At 34.2% G+C, this 16,929-nt stretch overlaps 1 protein-coding gene across 1 annotated transcript in view; it reads right to left on the bottom strand.

The window, feature by feature from the left end:
• Positions 1-532: 532 nt before the first annotated feature.
• Positions 533-16,929, bottom strand: part of LOC128175671 (TPR and ankyrin repeat-containing protein 1-like) — a 65,435-nt gene continuing 49,038 nt past the window's right edge. The window contains exons 28-30 of the mRNA XM_052841483.1: positions 12,127-12,358; positions 1,626-4,612; positions 533-1,469 (exon numbers count right to left, since the gene is read on the bottom strand). Coding sequence (XP_052697443.1) covers positions 1,383-1,469; positions 1,626-4,612; positions 12,127-12,358 — 3,306 coding nt within the window. The 3' untranslated portion in view covers positions 533-1,382. The remainder of the gene's footprint in view (positions 1,470-1,625; positions 4,613-12,126; positions 12,359-16,929) is intronic.

Raw genomic sequence — 16,929 nt, 5'->3', positions numbered from 1 at the left:
GGAATTTCTTATGTTTAAAATCGTAAGTCCCTTTTCTAACACGATGATTTTATAGTCATATCACATGTTGAGTACTGTAGTTTTCACAACGATCCATAGAAATTGTTTATGTATGGTATATAAACCTACATCAAACTCTGAACCTCTTGTGAGGCCAAAGAATTGTCCTGGGGCCAAAGTCTTAACAATTATAAATAATCATCTGGCTGATTAGTTTCTGAGAAGAAGATTTTTAACGATTTACTCTGTATATTCCTATGTAAAACTTCGACTCGCCCCCTAATTGTGGCCCCATCCTACCACTTGGGATCATTATTTTTACAACTTTGAATTTACACTACCTGAGGATTCTTTCAAAGAAGTTTCAGCTTTCCTGGCTGATTAGTTTCTGAGAAGAAGATTTTTAAAGATTTACTATGTATATTCCTATGTAAAACTTCGACCCCCCCATCAGGCCCCACCCTACCCCCCGGTGATCATAATTTTCAAAACTATGAATCTATTTGAATCTATCACTACTTGAGGATGCTTCCATGCAAGTTTCAGCTTTCCTGGCTGATTAGTTTCTGAGAAGAAAAGATTTATTCTATATATTTCTATGTAAACTTTGACCTCCCATTGTGGCCCCACCCTACCCCCGGGTGTCATAATTTTCACATCTTTGAACCTACACTACCTGAGGATGCTTCCACACAAGTTTCAGCTTTCCTGTCCAAATGGTTCTTGAGAAGAAGATTTTTGAAAATTTCTCAAAATTTTTCAATAATTTTAAATTATATCCCCTTGAAAAAGGGCGTGGCCCTTGATTTTCACAACTTTGAATCCCCTTCACCTTAGAGTGATTTGTGCTAAGTTTGGTTGAAATTATCCCAGTAGTTCTTGAGAAGATGTTGAAAATGTAAAAAAGTTTACGGACAGACAGACGGACGACAGACAAAGTGTGAACAGAAAAGCTCACTTGAGCTTTCAGCTCAGGTGTGCTTAAAACCTTACACAAAAAATAAAAATAGAAATTGGTATATAAACCACTTAATCAATATTGTAAACACACAAACGTATAAACAAATAGATAAAAAACATATACAACCCACTTACAAAAATAATTCTCATTCAATGCATTTGCTTTATAACAGTTGCTTTGTTATGGTTGAATGAAATTAAAAATATAACTACATTGTCTTCTGGGCTTGAACCACTGAACAAATATGAACAACAAACAATTCATGTATTACATATTTACAATGAGTACCAGTATTTAATAATGAAACGTTCATATGTATCATAAACAGAAGCATAATTTAATTTTAAAACAAAGGAGAAAACATTAAGTCTATTTAGACTCTACTAACATTTACAACTCTCAGATTCCAGTGGGTGACTTATCATCGTCTTTGACTTTTTCTCTTCCCCCGTCCTTTGGGTCGCCTTTCTTTAGTTTTATCAACAACCTCCCTCTGTTTTTCTGATCTCTGAAGAAAATACAAAAACATATTTTCCATTTTTCCAATTTTTCATACCAGACTTATTTGGATCATATCTTTTTAAGGATATCAAAAGAGTCAATATTCATGTTTATAAAAATATTCAGCAAATTTTAGTAACATAAGCAGAACAAATCCACGTACCTCTTTTCTCTTACGTGCTTCAGTCTCCACATAGTCTTTGATCAAGTGGTAGGAACCAATCAGCTCCTGCACTTCCCCCCAAATTTCCTCATTTTGCCACTCACATCCTTTTATAATATTTTCTATTTTATTTTCCATGGATTCCCTTTTTCTACGTAGAATTCCAATGTTGTAAGTCTCTTCCTTAAAGTTCTTTTCTACAAATTCTGCTGTTCCAAGTTTATAACGTTGTATGAAGCTCCGTACTTCACCAAGAGGATCAAAAATCTCTTGCATGTACTTATGTTGAAAATGTTGGTAATAATTGACCATTTCCTTGTGCTTTTCACTTTTTCCGTGTACTTCTTGGGATTCTAGACATTTCCGTAACATAAACATTGAGAATTTTTGAGGCAACAAAGCGAATTCAGAATCATCAGAAGTTTGTTCGTCCGTATTTAACAAACAACCAGTGGCCTTTTCTTTAAACTGCACACCACAAATGCCACATCCTTTGTAAGTTATCCGCATCGATTCAAAAATTTTCATTTCCTCAACTCTCTTTTCTTTGCATAATTGACGTACAACTCGCGTAGACAGATTCTGCACTCTTGATTGGAACACAATTCTTCCCAAGAACTTTGTGATTTTCCTGCTTGCTTCATTTTTATCATCATTTCTCTTTTTCTCCATTTTTATTCTGTCAATCTCCATTTTCTCCTCCAATGTGATTGGGGTATCCATCTCATCATCTTCGTCTATCTCTGTCCTTACTTTACTGGACACAATATCATGAGGGATGTTCATACCCTGAAATGTCTCCTCTTCCAGGAAAAACCTATTGCTGAGCTCCATGGCCTTCAGCTTTCGTTTTCGCAGTCCATTTCTTCTATCAAAATTATCCCAAATACAATACCAAAGAGAGTCGTTTTCCCTCTTTAAAAGCAGAATCTGGAGTGCTCTTGCAACGTCTGCAGGAGATTCTGCTCGCTGTACAGACTTTAGAGCTTCTGACAGCCTGCTAGGGTATTCCTCCCCAACATTGATCTTACACAACTCACTCATCAGTTTGGTTTCCACTACTGGATATACACTTTTACCTAGATTGCAAACCAGCACAAGGACTAGAACAAGTAGCCTTTCTGCAATGCCATAGTCTCTATGATCAATGGATGCATTAGGGTGGTTAGACTGAAAAATGTGGCTAAGGAGGTTTATTTTTGTGCTACTGGTAACTCCACAAAGAATTTCAATCAGTTTTTTTAAACGTTCCTGTATCAGCTTGTTGTTTGGAACAGTATTTCGCATGCTATGTCTCTGTACAGCTTCAAATGTTGGTATTCCTCTCTCCTGAACAAACGTTGCATCTATAAAATAGATTACTGCAGTGTAAGACTCTGGAATCACAAAGAAGAAGTTGGGCGTATTTTGTACTTTGGCAGTCAGACAAAAGGCAACTGTAATGAAGTATTCCATCCACAACACGAGCTGGTTTAAATGGGGAAGGACCTCAACACTATTAGTATTGCTCAACAGAGCACAAAACTTTGTGAATTGTATCAGAGCCTCTGAGGGATCATTGTTCATTCCGGTTATCTGACCATATCCATCACAAAACCTTCTAGCTATTGAGCGGACATAAAATTTTCCATCACTTTCATCTATCATCAGCCCATGTTTCATTGTCCATTCTGTATTTCGCCTACCTTCTTTTCTAGAGCATTCCCTATTCATTGAGTCTTCGAATTTTAACATGACATCATCAAGTTTAGGCTTCATTTCCAGATTTAACAAATGATTGACAAAGCAGGTCATCACAAATACTTTGATGTTATCTTTTCTCTCATTTTCTTCCATTTCATCATATAGACTTTTAAGATAGAGTACCATTCTTTTTTTGACATACATACTAGACAATTTAGAATATCTCAGCTTTCTCATCAGATCTCTAGCCATTTCAGGGTCTGAAGATATAAGAGCATTGTGATACTCCTTTGGAATAAGGTCCTCCAGTAACCAATTGCATGCCTTGTACCTTTTGTCCAACTCATTAGAAATAAAGCGTGCCTCTTTATCAAAATCGGGTTCCTTATTTCTGACATCTTCAGCTCCATGATGAATGTAGTCTTCTAGTTCAATTGCTAGCATGTCGTATTCAGTGAGCAAATCAAATTTCTTGGGATTGAGAGGAACATGAAGAAATGGGCAAGTCTGCTCTTCAGAGTCGTCCTCTTTATAACTCTTACAAGTCTCTCCAAGCTTAAAAGCTGGACACTGCTTACTCTTGTTTCTGCAGTTAGTGATGACATCTTCCAATATCCTCTTCCATACAACTCCTCTTTCCTCCAAAAATTTAAATATTTTTTCTCTAATTTTATCCTTGTCTTCTTTACATCTGAATACTTCTCTGTTTGACTTTGACATTACCAACAGGGCTCTTGGTTGCTGTTTTGGGTAATAAACAAGTTTATTCTCTTCCTCTGCAGGATAAAATCCAAAGAATTTAAAAATTTCTTGAAGACGGTTTCTTTCATTTTCCATATTATGCTTTGCAAGCACAAACAGATTTACAAAAAGATTCTGCATTCCAAGGACACATTTCCGGAGATTTTCTCTTTGATAAAGGTCAGAGTTGTGAACCACCCAATGCAGGCACTCCAGTTGACCTATTTCTGACCTTGGTCGTGATTTGGAAAATGCCCCAAAAGCTCTGTTGATGAACTCGGACCTTCCTGTTAGTTCTCCAGTTAACAGGGCTGCTTCACCTGCCGGTAGCTTGTTCTCCAACTCTTGCAGAGAGTAAAATGCTTTGTTTAGGTTTTCACATATCTGACTTTTGACCTCTTCCTGTATATCTCCGTAGTCTTCATACTGACTAAGTCGTATCTTGCTGTCCATTATAAGACACTGTCCTATTGCGTTTTTGTCCTGTGTTTTCTGAGCACACTGCAAAGCCTCCTTGTTCATACCCTTCTTTGTGTATAGATCTACAGCGTCTGCAAGCATGCCTAAAACATCAATTGTACATACATAATCAATAAAAATAAAACAAACTTGTAAACATACTTTTAATCTAAAGAGAAAGTCGAAGGTACAATTTCGATCAGATATACCGAAACAAAATCTACTGAAACGAAACGAAACCTACCGAAACAACACAAAACGAAATGGAAACCTACCGAAACAAAACAAAAACGAAACTGAGCAAAATGAAATATTTTTAACCATTGTGATTTAAAATATATTTCAATGTGTATATTTTAGAAGTAACAAATCTCATTTGAAACGCAGCGAGAGTAAAAAAAAATGCGCGTATGTAAACGTCCGCATTTGTGTTTATTAAATTAACAGTGTAAAATTATCACAAATGTGCCTCGGACCCCCATCTCCCCGGCAAACACAATTATCCTTCGGACCCCCCCCCTGAAACATTTTCTGGATCCGCGCATCTTATCTATTTTGTTTAGGACTCTCTAAGCTGTCAATCGGGCGTTCGTCAAAAGTGACGTCGCTGTGAAATTCGAGAAATGTTTAACAATTAAAAACATTGCTTATATATAGAATATATAATAACTGCTGATTGGATGCAAAAGTGGGTAATTTTCTCAATCAGATTACGCACTTTCCAGGCAAGTAGCATCGATTTTAAAAGGGGGAGGCAGACAAATCCAAATCAAAGCACTGAAGCACTGAAAGTCGGGCTCTTTTGGTGTGTCGTTATGAATATTGTGTAGTAAAGACTGAAAACCTCTCTCTCTCTCTCTCTCTCTCTCTCTCTCATGCTTTTAATGTCGGCAAAGCTTCAGAAAGCGACCAAATTTTGTAAGGGGCTATAAACAAAAATATGTCTGTCTAGTAGAAAAAAATTCAACAGTTGCTGCCTTGAATTTTGCAACAAGCGTTATATATTCAATCCCCATTTTCTCATTGCGCAGCAAAGTTGTTAATGGAAATTCATGCGCATTGTATGTGTCCAAAATGCATAGTCTTGTTTTTAAAACACGTTATTAATAAGAAAACGAAAAAAGACTATTCTCTCGAAATTGAAAAAAAAGAATTGAAATGCCAACACTTTTAACAAAACGTGGCTCTTTGTGTACTATTTGGTATAGCGGAAGCTTTTACTTGACGCTATTTGAAGTTGTGCTTATTATAGTAACATTGGCGATTTGTCTGCCTACAGCCAGGACTCTGCTTTCAGCAGAGCCCAGCTAAAAATCATGACAAGCAAAGAAAGAAATGGAAAATGAACTTTAAGAACAATGTTCGCTGCGAAAAGAGGAGGGGGAGCCCCCCCCCCCCCCCCGGCCCATTTGATGCTATGTGCCTGCTTTCATAAACAGGCAATTAAACACCGTGGAGAATAAGAAACTTTTGAAGTAAAATCGAAATTAAAATTCAATTTTTTTCAGTACTAAGACTTTTAGATGACAGATATATTGCATAATTTCACAACTCTCTCTCTCTCTCTCTCTCTCTCTCTCTCTCTCTCTCTCTCTCTCTCTCTCTTTCTGCTTCATTCTTAACTACTTAACTTAATTTCAATGTAAAGAAAAATAGCTTTAATGATCTTTTTTTCTTGAATTCATAATCATATTACCAAAACGAAGTAACAAAGCGTAAATTTTAATAGATCTATTTCCTGCTTAACATCAACTCCAATGGAGAACAACATTGCTTTTAATGATCAAAAGTATAATAAAGCTTTGGATCATTGATCAAATAATATTTATAAATAAAAGTAATACACTTTATTTCATTTAACGCAATGTGTACAGTTTTTAGCTCACCTGAGCTGAAAGATCAAGTGATCTTTTCTGATCACATTTTGTCTGTCGTCCGTCTGTCTGTCTGTCCGTCCGTAAACTTTTCACATTTTCAACATCTTCTCAAGAACTACTGGACCAATTTCAACCAAACTTGGCACAAATCATCTTTAGGCAAAGGGAATTCAAATTTGTGAAAATTAAGGGCCACACCTTTTTTCAAGGGGAGATAATTAGAAATTAATGAAAAAAATTAGGAAAATTTCAAAAATCTTCTTCTCAAGAACCATTAAGCCAGGAAAGCTGAAACTTGTGTGGTAGCATTTGCAGGTAGTGGTTAAAGTTGTAAAAATCATGACCCACGGGGGTAGGGTGGGGCCACAATGGGGGGGGGGGGGGTCGAAGTTTTACATAGGAATATATAGAGTAAATCTTTAAAAATCTTCTTCTCAGAAACTAATCAGCCAGGAAAGCTGAAACTTGTGTGGTAGCATCATCAGGTAGTGTAGATTCAAAGTTACTTGAACTATGTTAATTTTATATGAAGTAAAGAATAATCCTTACACATTATATACTGTGGTTTCATTAATATTCAAGGGTATCAATTTTCGTGGATAAAGTGAAAGTTACAGTTTCAAGGATACGTAAATTCGTGGCCAATGACCCTTTCAATACAAAATGTTAATAGAAATTGCATTTCAATAAACATTTAATTTCATGTATCAACTCAACAACGAAATCCACGAAAATTGGTATTCATCGAATATTGATGAAACCACAGTATATAATACATGTTCATGTATACATGTATATAATTACATATAATTATACCCTTTCAAAAATATTCTGATAGTTTTGTTTCGTTGCGTTTTGATTTCGTTTCGTTTCGTTTCTATTTCGTTTCGCAGTTTACAGGTACCCACATATTTCCCTCTTTTTCAAAGCGATTTTTCAATATCACCAAAAATATAGAATTATGTTGCACAAATATACGACAATGTTATGATCATATATCAATAATAATTACCATTTAAGACATTCAAAAGAGTAATTATGACGTCATATAATGGTGCATTTTCCGTATTTTTCCACTAGCAGAGGACACTTATCTTATCAGTAGTTTTTAAAATAGGAAAATGTGTTCACAGCTTCATTCTCATCATAATATCATTATGCTGGTTCACACAAGATACATTAATATCGTTGTTGACTACGGCTTCTGACATATTTTTTTCAAAAAACTTTGAGCATAAGTGCAATTTTTCATCAATTTGCAATATATCTTATCGCAAATCTCGCTTGAACGTATACACTACAGCCAAACCAGCATTGCGTTGAGTGACGACACTCTCTATTCGGTGTTTATTACACTTGCGATTTGCAAAAGAGATTCTGATTGGTGCATTTTAATAGACCCACCAATTTATCAAATGCATGGTGCCTAAAACGTGGAAACAAACGTCGGAAAATAAAACTACTTATACAGTTGTACTTACAATTAAGAAAAAAAAGAGAACAACCGCAACGACGTTAACGTACATGTGTAAACGCAGTTAGTGGTAAAAACACAAATAAAAGGTTTTCTAAAGGCAGGGACGGGCGCGTATAACTTAAAATCACACAAATTGTTCTTCGCTAATCGAATACACGTTTTTCAGTTTATTGTGAAGAAATTCTCCAGAAACTGATTAGTGAACATACATTTAACGTTAATACTCTTCAAAATGTAGCATATGTGAAATATCGCATGAGATAAAAAATCGTAATCTGGCAATAAATCTAATTTTTTCCTTACAAAAATGCAAATGCAGATTCATGGGAAAATTCGGGTTGATACGATGTGAAATCCTTTAGACGTTTTACAGTATATGTCTTCACTTATTTACTTCCAATAAATCTGTACTGAAAATATTTGAAACATTTTCACAAGCTAGCTCCTTAAAATAAAGAAGTATGGTTTGTTTACATGTAAAACTGTAAAATGGCGACTCGCTCTGCACGTGAATATAACATCCCGAAGAAGGTTAGCGTGTTTGAGAGAAAGTCTGCGGCAAGTAAATCAATAGTAAATATTTTCTGATGAATTAAGATTAATTATGTAATATGTATCGTCAGTATCTGCTGTGAATTCTTTGAAATAAGCTACAACAGAATAAATACTACTACCTCAAATTAAAATTGATGCGTAAATTTATCTATGAAGCACTGTGCTGAAGAATGAAATTGGAAACCTGATAAAAAATATGTAAGGACAACAGTGTTTTGTTAACACCGTAAAAAAAGCAGCGATTATTGAGAAAACTCTTTGTCAACTATTGCAGTGATTTAATTAGTTAATGCAGTCCTGATACAGAGTTTAACGTCACATCTGGCGGTTGGAGAATAAAATCTATAAAGAATTAATAATGGATGCATAAAGTCAAGCAAATTTTTTTTTACTTAATTTTTAAACAAAATTTTTGAACTTTTTTCCCCTACGCTAATTATGACGTTTTGGCAGCTTTACGTCATTTGCCGTTGAATGACGTTATTTTTTTTCCCGCGGCGATCTTATGATAACGTGAAGAAAAGAAACCCTAATTTATAGCGAGCGCAGCTTGCCGGCGCGCAGCGCCTGCGAGCGGAGCGAGCTCCAAGAACCAGTGTGCGCTGGAAAAAGAACGAGCTAAACCTACAGTTCATCGAACAAATTTTTTTGTCTACGTCCCATAATGCTCTCTAATGTTTTCACCCGTGGTGCTATGCCAAAAATGGCCGACTTTTAACTCATAATTTACAGTGACTTAAAGTTTGAAGACGCGTTTTGAGTACCGCATATGCTTTGGCGAGACTCAAAAGATTTGTAACATGCTTCCATACCTCCGTATTGAGTCTAGAAACGTAAACAAAGATGAACAAAGTCATGGATGACGTCACAGTGCACCCGTGCTATATTTCCCGCGATAAATTTAGAGGTGGATCAAACATCTGTAATGCGTGTACTAGCTATTTCAGTATAGACTGCGATACCTGCCTCATTGACATATGATTTGTTTTCATTTTTTTTAATATATAGATCTTATGTATATATATTAGCAAGAGCCATACCTTACTGTCATATCGTTCCATTTTTAAGTTAATTGTGCACGCATGAGTAGGGAGGAAATAAATAATAGGGCATTTTGAACTAAATAAAAAGGAATAAAATGAAAAAAAATAAACAGTTAAAAAAAATTATGTAGATATTGCATATAGTCAGACCATAAGATTTAAAAGTGGGAAATTACACACCTACAAATAGGGACCGGGCTCTCTCTCTCTCTCTCTCTCTCTCTCTCTCTCTCTCTCTCTCTCTCTGGGAAGGGGGTTGCGCTGTATGTATCATAACCATTAAAATTAGTACCTTTTGCATACTTATTGTAGAGCAATACTCTCTGAAAAATCTTTGACGTTCGTTGATCCTAAATAAAACTATAAGTTGACAATGATTCAAGGTACGTGTAATTCTTGCTGCGCTCGCCAGAACGGCACCGTATAACATATTAGAGTAAAATTCGCAGTGCGTAAGTCCCGTATTCCGTCAAAAAAGGTCGTTTTATTACTGATTTCATAGATTTTGGTGACTGTGCATAACTTGAATTTGGCGTAATCCGGTATTTGTATGACACTATTTAATTTTTTAAATTTTTGGTATACCTAATTTCATTATCCATAGAGAGTATTTCGGACCGAACATTTGTATAACGCGTATTTACCACTAACTATTTTTATTAAGTACCATACATACATGTAGGGATTTTCTAGTTAAATTGCTTGTACAGTTTATTCTAATCATTTTGTTTAAACATCTACATGTTATTTTCCGTTAATCAAGTTGACAATAGTCAAATAATGAAATTTTTAATCATTACTTGTATTTTTCTCATCGGGATTCCAAACAATTCTTTTCTCTTGCAATTTATATTATGTACTCGAACAACATATTTTTACTATATGTTTCTTAATTTTTCAAAAAATATCAAAGTACGTCATTGGCCTACTTTTTTGGAAGTAAAGATATAACTCTATTACGAAAGCCCATTGAGCTCATTCTTGTAGGTAAAAAAAAATATTTTTTCGCGAATAAACGCGAAACTTTCGGGATTGAACGCGTAACTTTCGCGAATAAACGCGTTACTTTCGCGAATAATTGCGAAACTTAAATATACATATTGTTATTTCATACAAGAACCCCTAAAAAGAACAACTACTTAAAAAAAAGGATATAAATTTAAAATACACCAAAATAATATTATATAAAGATGTAAATTAATCAGATTTAACCTGATACAAATTGATATAAATTCAAACGAAGGGAATCTTTAAAAATCTTTAAAAAAGTACTGATTTTCAAAGGACATAATGCATCGCGCTTCTCACATTCTAATGGGTGCTGTATTATTTAAAAAGTTTTATTAAGTATCGTTTTAGAATTTAAAGGATATCATTGTTCAAAACGTTATAATATATGTTATATCGCCGCGACATAAATTAACGTCCAGTTTAATATCAGAAAGATAAGTCAAGCTGTTAATTAAAATTTTTAAGCTATTGTTCAAATCTAGATGACGTAAATTCGTCCTCAAAATTTATCACATATGTCATATGAAAATCAATACTAAGATTTTAAAGGTTTCCGACGGTTGAATTTATATTATTTTATTTATTATTTTAATATTAATTTTATTAGAAAAGATAACCAATAAATGCCTGTTCAAACACAGGGTCGGCAAACAAATGAAAATAAAAAAATGATGCTCAAACTTATGATCTACTTGGGAAACATAACATTATATAAATAGTGCCTGTTTGGGAGGGTAACAGTTGAAATTGACACACCGAGGAAACCGTTGTCAACCGACACGAAGCGGAGGTTGACAATGGTTTCCGGGGGGTGTCAATTTCAACTGTTATTCTCCCAAACAGGCACTATTTATTTTATTATACTGAATGTCTTAATTTTAGAGACTTTTTTACTACTTTTATATAGAAATGACCTGCATTCTACGGCGAACCGTACGCGCATGATTTACGCGCATGTATCAATTCGTTGTGTTACCCGTTGCTAAGTGTGTTGCTAACGCTGAGGGAAATAGAACGGATTATCAACTGCGTCTAAACCAATCAGATTTCAGTATTTAACATGAAAGTATAATAAATAAAAATGTTATAAAGTTATATCAGATTTATTAATACCTATATGTAAAAAAGATAATTTTGTTTCCATAAATCAACGTAACACGGATATTATAATAATAATGAATAATAAGTATTTTATGATTAAAAATTTAAAATGTGTTTGTTTTCAATAGTTTTTCTTCATAAGGGTTCTTGTATGAAATGACAATATTTATATAATGGTTTCGCGTTAATTCGCGAAAGTTTCACGTTATTCGCGAAAGTTACGCGTTTATTCTGAAAGTTTCGCGTCTATTTGCGAAAGTTACGTGTTTATTCGCGAAAGTTTCGCGCTTATGTGCGAAAGTTACGCGTTTATTCGCGAAAGTTACGCGTTATATCGCGAAAGTTACGCGTTTATTCGCAAAAAAAATATTTTTTTACCCTACGAGAATGAGCTCAATTGGCTTTCGTACTTTTTACAGTAGATGGTTTTATCAGTATGATTCATGTATTATGATTGATGTGTTCGAAAAAGTTACCATTCTGTACTGGATATTTTATTGACAACAAAAGAAATCCTCTACTTTCGAACAATAAATATAAATACATTTACACACCTGCTTCTTGGAACATTTTTGCAGCGTCCTCGATGTAGTTTTTGCGAATCAAGAAGTCAGTTCTCTCCCGTAGGTCTGGCAATCGCTCTAAAGCTTCGATCATTTTCTCCTTGTTTTTGAAGCTGTGATAGGCCTCGGCTGCCTTATAACTCAAACTCTCCACCGTGTGTTCGCGACTTGGAGCGTTTTCGATCAGAATTCTGGGCTGGGGTGTCAACTGTTGATCAAGTTCCTTCAATGATACACAACCAAAAGTATACTCCAATGTCATTATACATACATTAAAGAGATCTTTATTTTCAAACCATATGCTGCATGCTTTAATATGAAGAAATAGTTGCATCCTTTATTGACTGTGCTGCAGAAAGGACATCTCCTAAAAATAAGAGGCATAGGGGCCACATTGCTCACTTGAGCAAAAATGGTCATATAAACTTTGGTTATGGTTTAGTTAGTTTAATACCAAAAAAATTGGACTATGTAGAATAGTTTATTTTGTTTTAAAACACTTGAAAAATTAACTTAGGGGGCCTTTTGTGCCCCAGTGTTGTTGCAATAATTTGGAACCAAAACCTTATCACAATGCTTTAATAGATAATGCAACATACATAAGTTATCAATTTAGCCTCAAACTCCTTTACAACGTGTTGACCCTTTAGCGAGCGTCTCGGTGCGTTCCCGGTGTACCCACGTTTAATAGGTAAATGTGGTCAAGAGTAAAAATGGCACCAATTGCATCTTGGATGAAATAAAAAAAATTGATTCCATATATACAAAATATCTCCTGTCTGGTGATAAATTTAAAGTGGACATAAATTCATATGCACTTGGTATTTCTCTCCTCTCCGACTACTGCCATATTCATTTAAGATTTCTATTATTGGGGTCATCGCTTCACACCCCCTATATAAAGCCGAGACCCTATTCATACTTCACCGCATTCAGGTACATGTATTTCATTTACCCGAATACGTCGCATTGGACAAATAGACTCGAAAAACGCGTTTTCAAGAAATGACAACCACTGCACTAGTAATTAATGAAAGACAAAAACAAAAAATAATGAAATCCAGGCCCACATGTGTATAAAAAACCACACCCTGTAGCGGATCGTGCAGTGACAGCATGGGCTAAAGAAAAAGGAGTGATTTTGTAGAAAATGATCAAAACTATATAACATATAATTATATATCATATATTGTTACTTGTTTTAATTTACATGTACTAACACTTGTCTACTTAGTTGAATGTACATGTAATGGGACCGACGTCTACAATATCATGTTGACGTTATGCACTCAGTATAAACGACACATGTGTTCGATGTGCATGCAGAGTAACGCAGCACAACATGTATCTCTGCATTATGATTCGGAATGGATACCTTGAAAAGAATATACTATCTTTTATTTTTTATTGATCGTAGTTTTCTCATTTCTTTTTTTTCACAAACATTTACTGCAATGGGTAGTTCATGCATTTAGAAGTCCGTGCAACCTGAATGACGCGATCGGAGAGCAACCGATATTACAACGCACTTTGAAAAATTACGCACTTTGAAATATTTTTTCAAAGTGCATTAATTTTGAGACCAAGTCAACGTACTTTGAAAGAAAATATTTTTTTTAAAAGGCTCTAATATCGTCGATATTAACGCACTTTGAAAAAAAAAAGGTTCAGGGTTTAGTCGAAATAATATATAATTTAAGATACAATAAATAATTATTTTAACCTTGTGTAGGTTAATGGGATATATTTCAACAAGAGGCCCATGGGCCACAAATCGCTCACCTGAACAATTGTATCATTTTATATCGTTCATATTATGAAGTGAACTCTGAATAGATATTGTAAAACTCATATATTTCAAGGTTTTGCCATATATTAAACAATACATAAAAAGAAGCAACAATTTTATCTTTGGCATGTTTTTATTCATAGTTATTTTACACATCAATGAGACTGAATTTTAAGCTATAAAATACCCATCTGCAGCGCAGGGGCCAAGCCCGTTTTAACATTAATTTCAATGTAACCATAATCAAGCATTCTGAGAGTATTGCATTAGCAATACACGTCCCCTACCGGTTTGTGGAAATATTGTGAAAACAATGCACTGTTATGCAGAATATCGAACCCGAACATTAAAAAATTGGAATATAAAAAATTAATTTTCTCGAAAATATGTCAACCAGATGCTATAAAAGTGTAAACTTGATCTGTATTTTGATATTTTGAAGCTGTTCAGCAAATTTTATATTATTCCTCAAACGCATAAAGAAAAAAAGTGTGGAAAACTGAAGTGGGACAGACAGACGGACGGACGGACAGACGGACTGACGGACGCAGAGGAAAGCTATAGTCCCCTCCGGTGAAAACCGGTAGGGGACTAATAAAGAAAGGGGTAGAACTCCGACCCAGATAAAAAACAACCAGCTCGCTTCAAAAGCCTAATAAATCAATTATTTTTTACAACACTTGCAATAAGCATGTATTTTTCAGAAAAGTAATGTCTTAAAAAGAAGAGTTTAAAAACGTTTTCCCATTATATAAGTCTTATTAAACTTTGAACTTATTTTGGAGCCGTACGTAGTATTAGTCCGGGGATCACGGTTTTCACAATTTAGAATCAACACTATCTTAGGGTACTTGTGTAGTAATCTCACTAATTTTAGCACTGTAGTCCTTGAGAACACATTTTAAACAAGAAGCACATGGGGACAAATCGCTCATCTGAGCAACAATGGGCGTTCAAAAGATATTGTGCCATATGGTCCCTCGGTAGAATAACAAAAAATGAATATTGTAAAGTATTTGAATTTTACACTTATTTTTGCATACACGTAATCTTTGACATTGTACCTTCATGAAATACTATTTTTTACCAGAATAAGAAAATCCTATGCAAGATAAAAAACTTTTGGTAGGGGTACACTGTTAAGTTGTTAACTTCCAATTCCCTATATTTTCGTGCTGCCCCCCCCCCACACTTTGTAAAGCGATCATAATATATGAGAGCATATAGGTTCATTTTTTTCATCAACTACTTACTAGTTATTGTATTTAAAAATATATATATAATAGTTATTGTATTCTATTTAAAAAATCCTACATGTATAGATGTGAAGAAGAAAATTATACCTCAATGTGCTCAATTCCTCAAATTAAAAACATTCAAAAATTTAATTTGTCTTCTCCTTTTTAATGAAATGACTGTTATTTACCTCGCGTACAAACCAGGATAATTTTCCGCTGTGATATTTTCTTAGAAATAGAGATAATTACTTTATCCCCGCACTAGAAATGTGTCAGAACTATGGAAACTGTTTTAAAGATGTCGTTTTTATTTACTCGTGTCTGCAAAACTATTAAAATTGATGTAGACTTCACATTATTTATTGTATATAGAGGGGCCCCCAGAGAGTAGATATATACAGAATATCATTCTTTTATTTTGTTTGTACAAAAATTTAACATACTCTAATTCATACAGAATTTATAATGTTCAACCAAAATTTCAGCGTCAATCGTAGAATTATAAGCAAGATACAGAGCTCACAGTTCGCCTAGGTTTGAGTCATATTTTGTTCACATGAGTTTATTACATTCAGCTTTAAGATTTTTAACTTGGTATTTCCTATTCAGCATTTAAAATGGAAAAAAAAGAATGGCCTAAGATTTTCAATTCTTTTATTCACTCAAGATTAGTTCACTGGTATTTGAGGTTCAAAATCAGTTTATACAAATGTACACAAACACAGTCAAGGATCACATGTACAGTAGGAGTAATAATGACAAAAAAAGGTTAAGTTTACAATACAATAAGTTGTTAAAGGTGGTTTCTGGAAGAACAGACTTTGAAATTTTTCTTAATAAATATTGACAAATTTTTTACTTTTTTAATCTTAAGTTTTTAAGATCTGTGTACAAACATAGAATTGTGAGAAAATCTCTGTATCTTGCTTATAATTTGAAGCTTAACACTCAAATATGGTTAGTAAATAGAAATTGTAAACAATTAAACACAAGAAATATGCACTATAACAAATAAAAAACACAATTTATTTTTTCGAAATGAATCATATATATACATGTATATACCTACATATTCCGTCAGCGATATCAAACTCTATTTAAACTGAATAAACTTAAAAAAAATGCCGAGCATCTCAACAAAACCTATTGCATTAATCTACCATTACGCAAAAGATAATGCCGAATTACCGATAGAATGAATTGTATTTCAGTACTTTTTTGATACATCAGATTTTGCTTAATTTGCGCAGGTAAACAGTTAGCTGTTTGATTTACCGAAGTTTCTGTTTGGTTTGATACGTAAAAATCACGAAATACAGACGATAGTTTCCAGGTTACAAAGCATAAATAATGAAAACGAAACAAAAATCAGAACAAGCTAACAACAACGTCATGTGTGAAAACTGTCAACGCATTGAACTATTAAGCCTCAAGAAATTTACTTCACAAAATCGGCACCAATATATTTTGCATGTTTCAAAAATTTCCCTTCATTCGCGAACTGTTGCACAACAAGCAAATTCATCATAGTCAGATCGACCCTTTTTCGTATAACGTCATGACTGCTTTAAACAAAGAACCTCGTTTTTAAAGTATGGAATACGAGTCTTGGTAAAATTGGTATGCAAACCCGGGCCGTGGCAAAATAAAAGCCGGGGCAGATCGGCAATCGTCAATTCCAAATACGCATTATTTTGCAGCAATATTTACAGCGAATACAAATATACTGGTCCATCAAATATCCTGAAATTTTAATGAGATTGGCAG

The sequence above is a fragment of the Crassostrea angulata genome, chromosome 1 (genome assembly GCF_025612915.1).
Source record: "Crassostrea angulata isolate pt1a10 chromosome 1, ASM2561291v2, whole genome shotgun sequence".
Lineage (NCBI taxonomy): Eukaryota > Metazoa > Mollusca > Bivalvia > Ostreida > Ostreidae > Magallana > Magallana angulata.
Note: the sequence above shows the minus strand (reverse complement) of the source record. Positions and strands in the feature narration are given on the sequence as shown.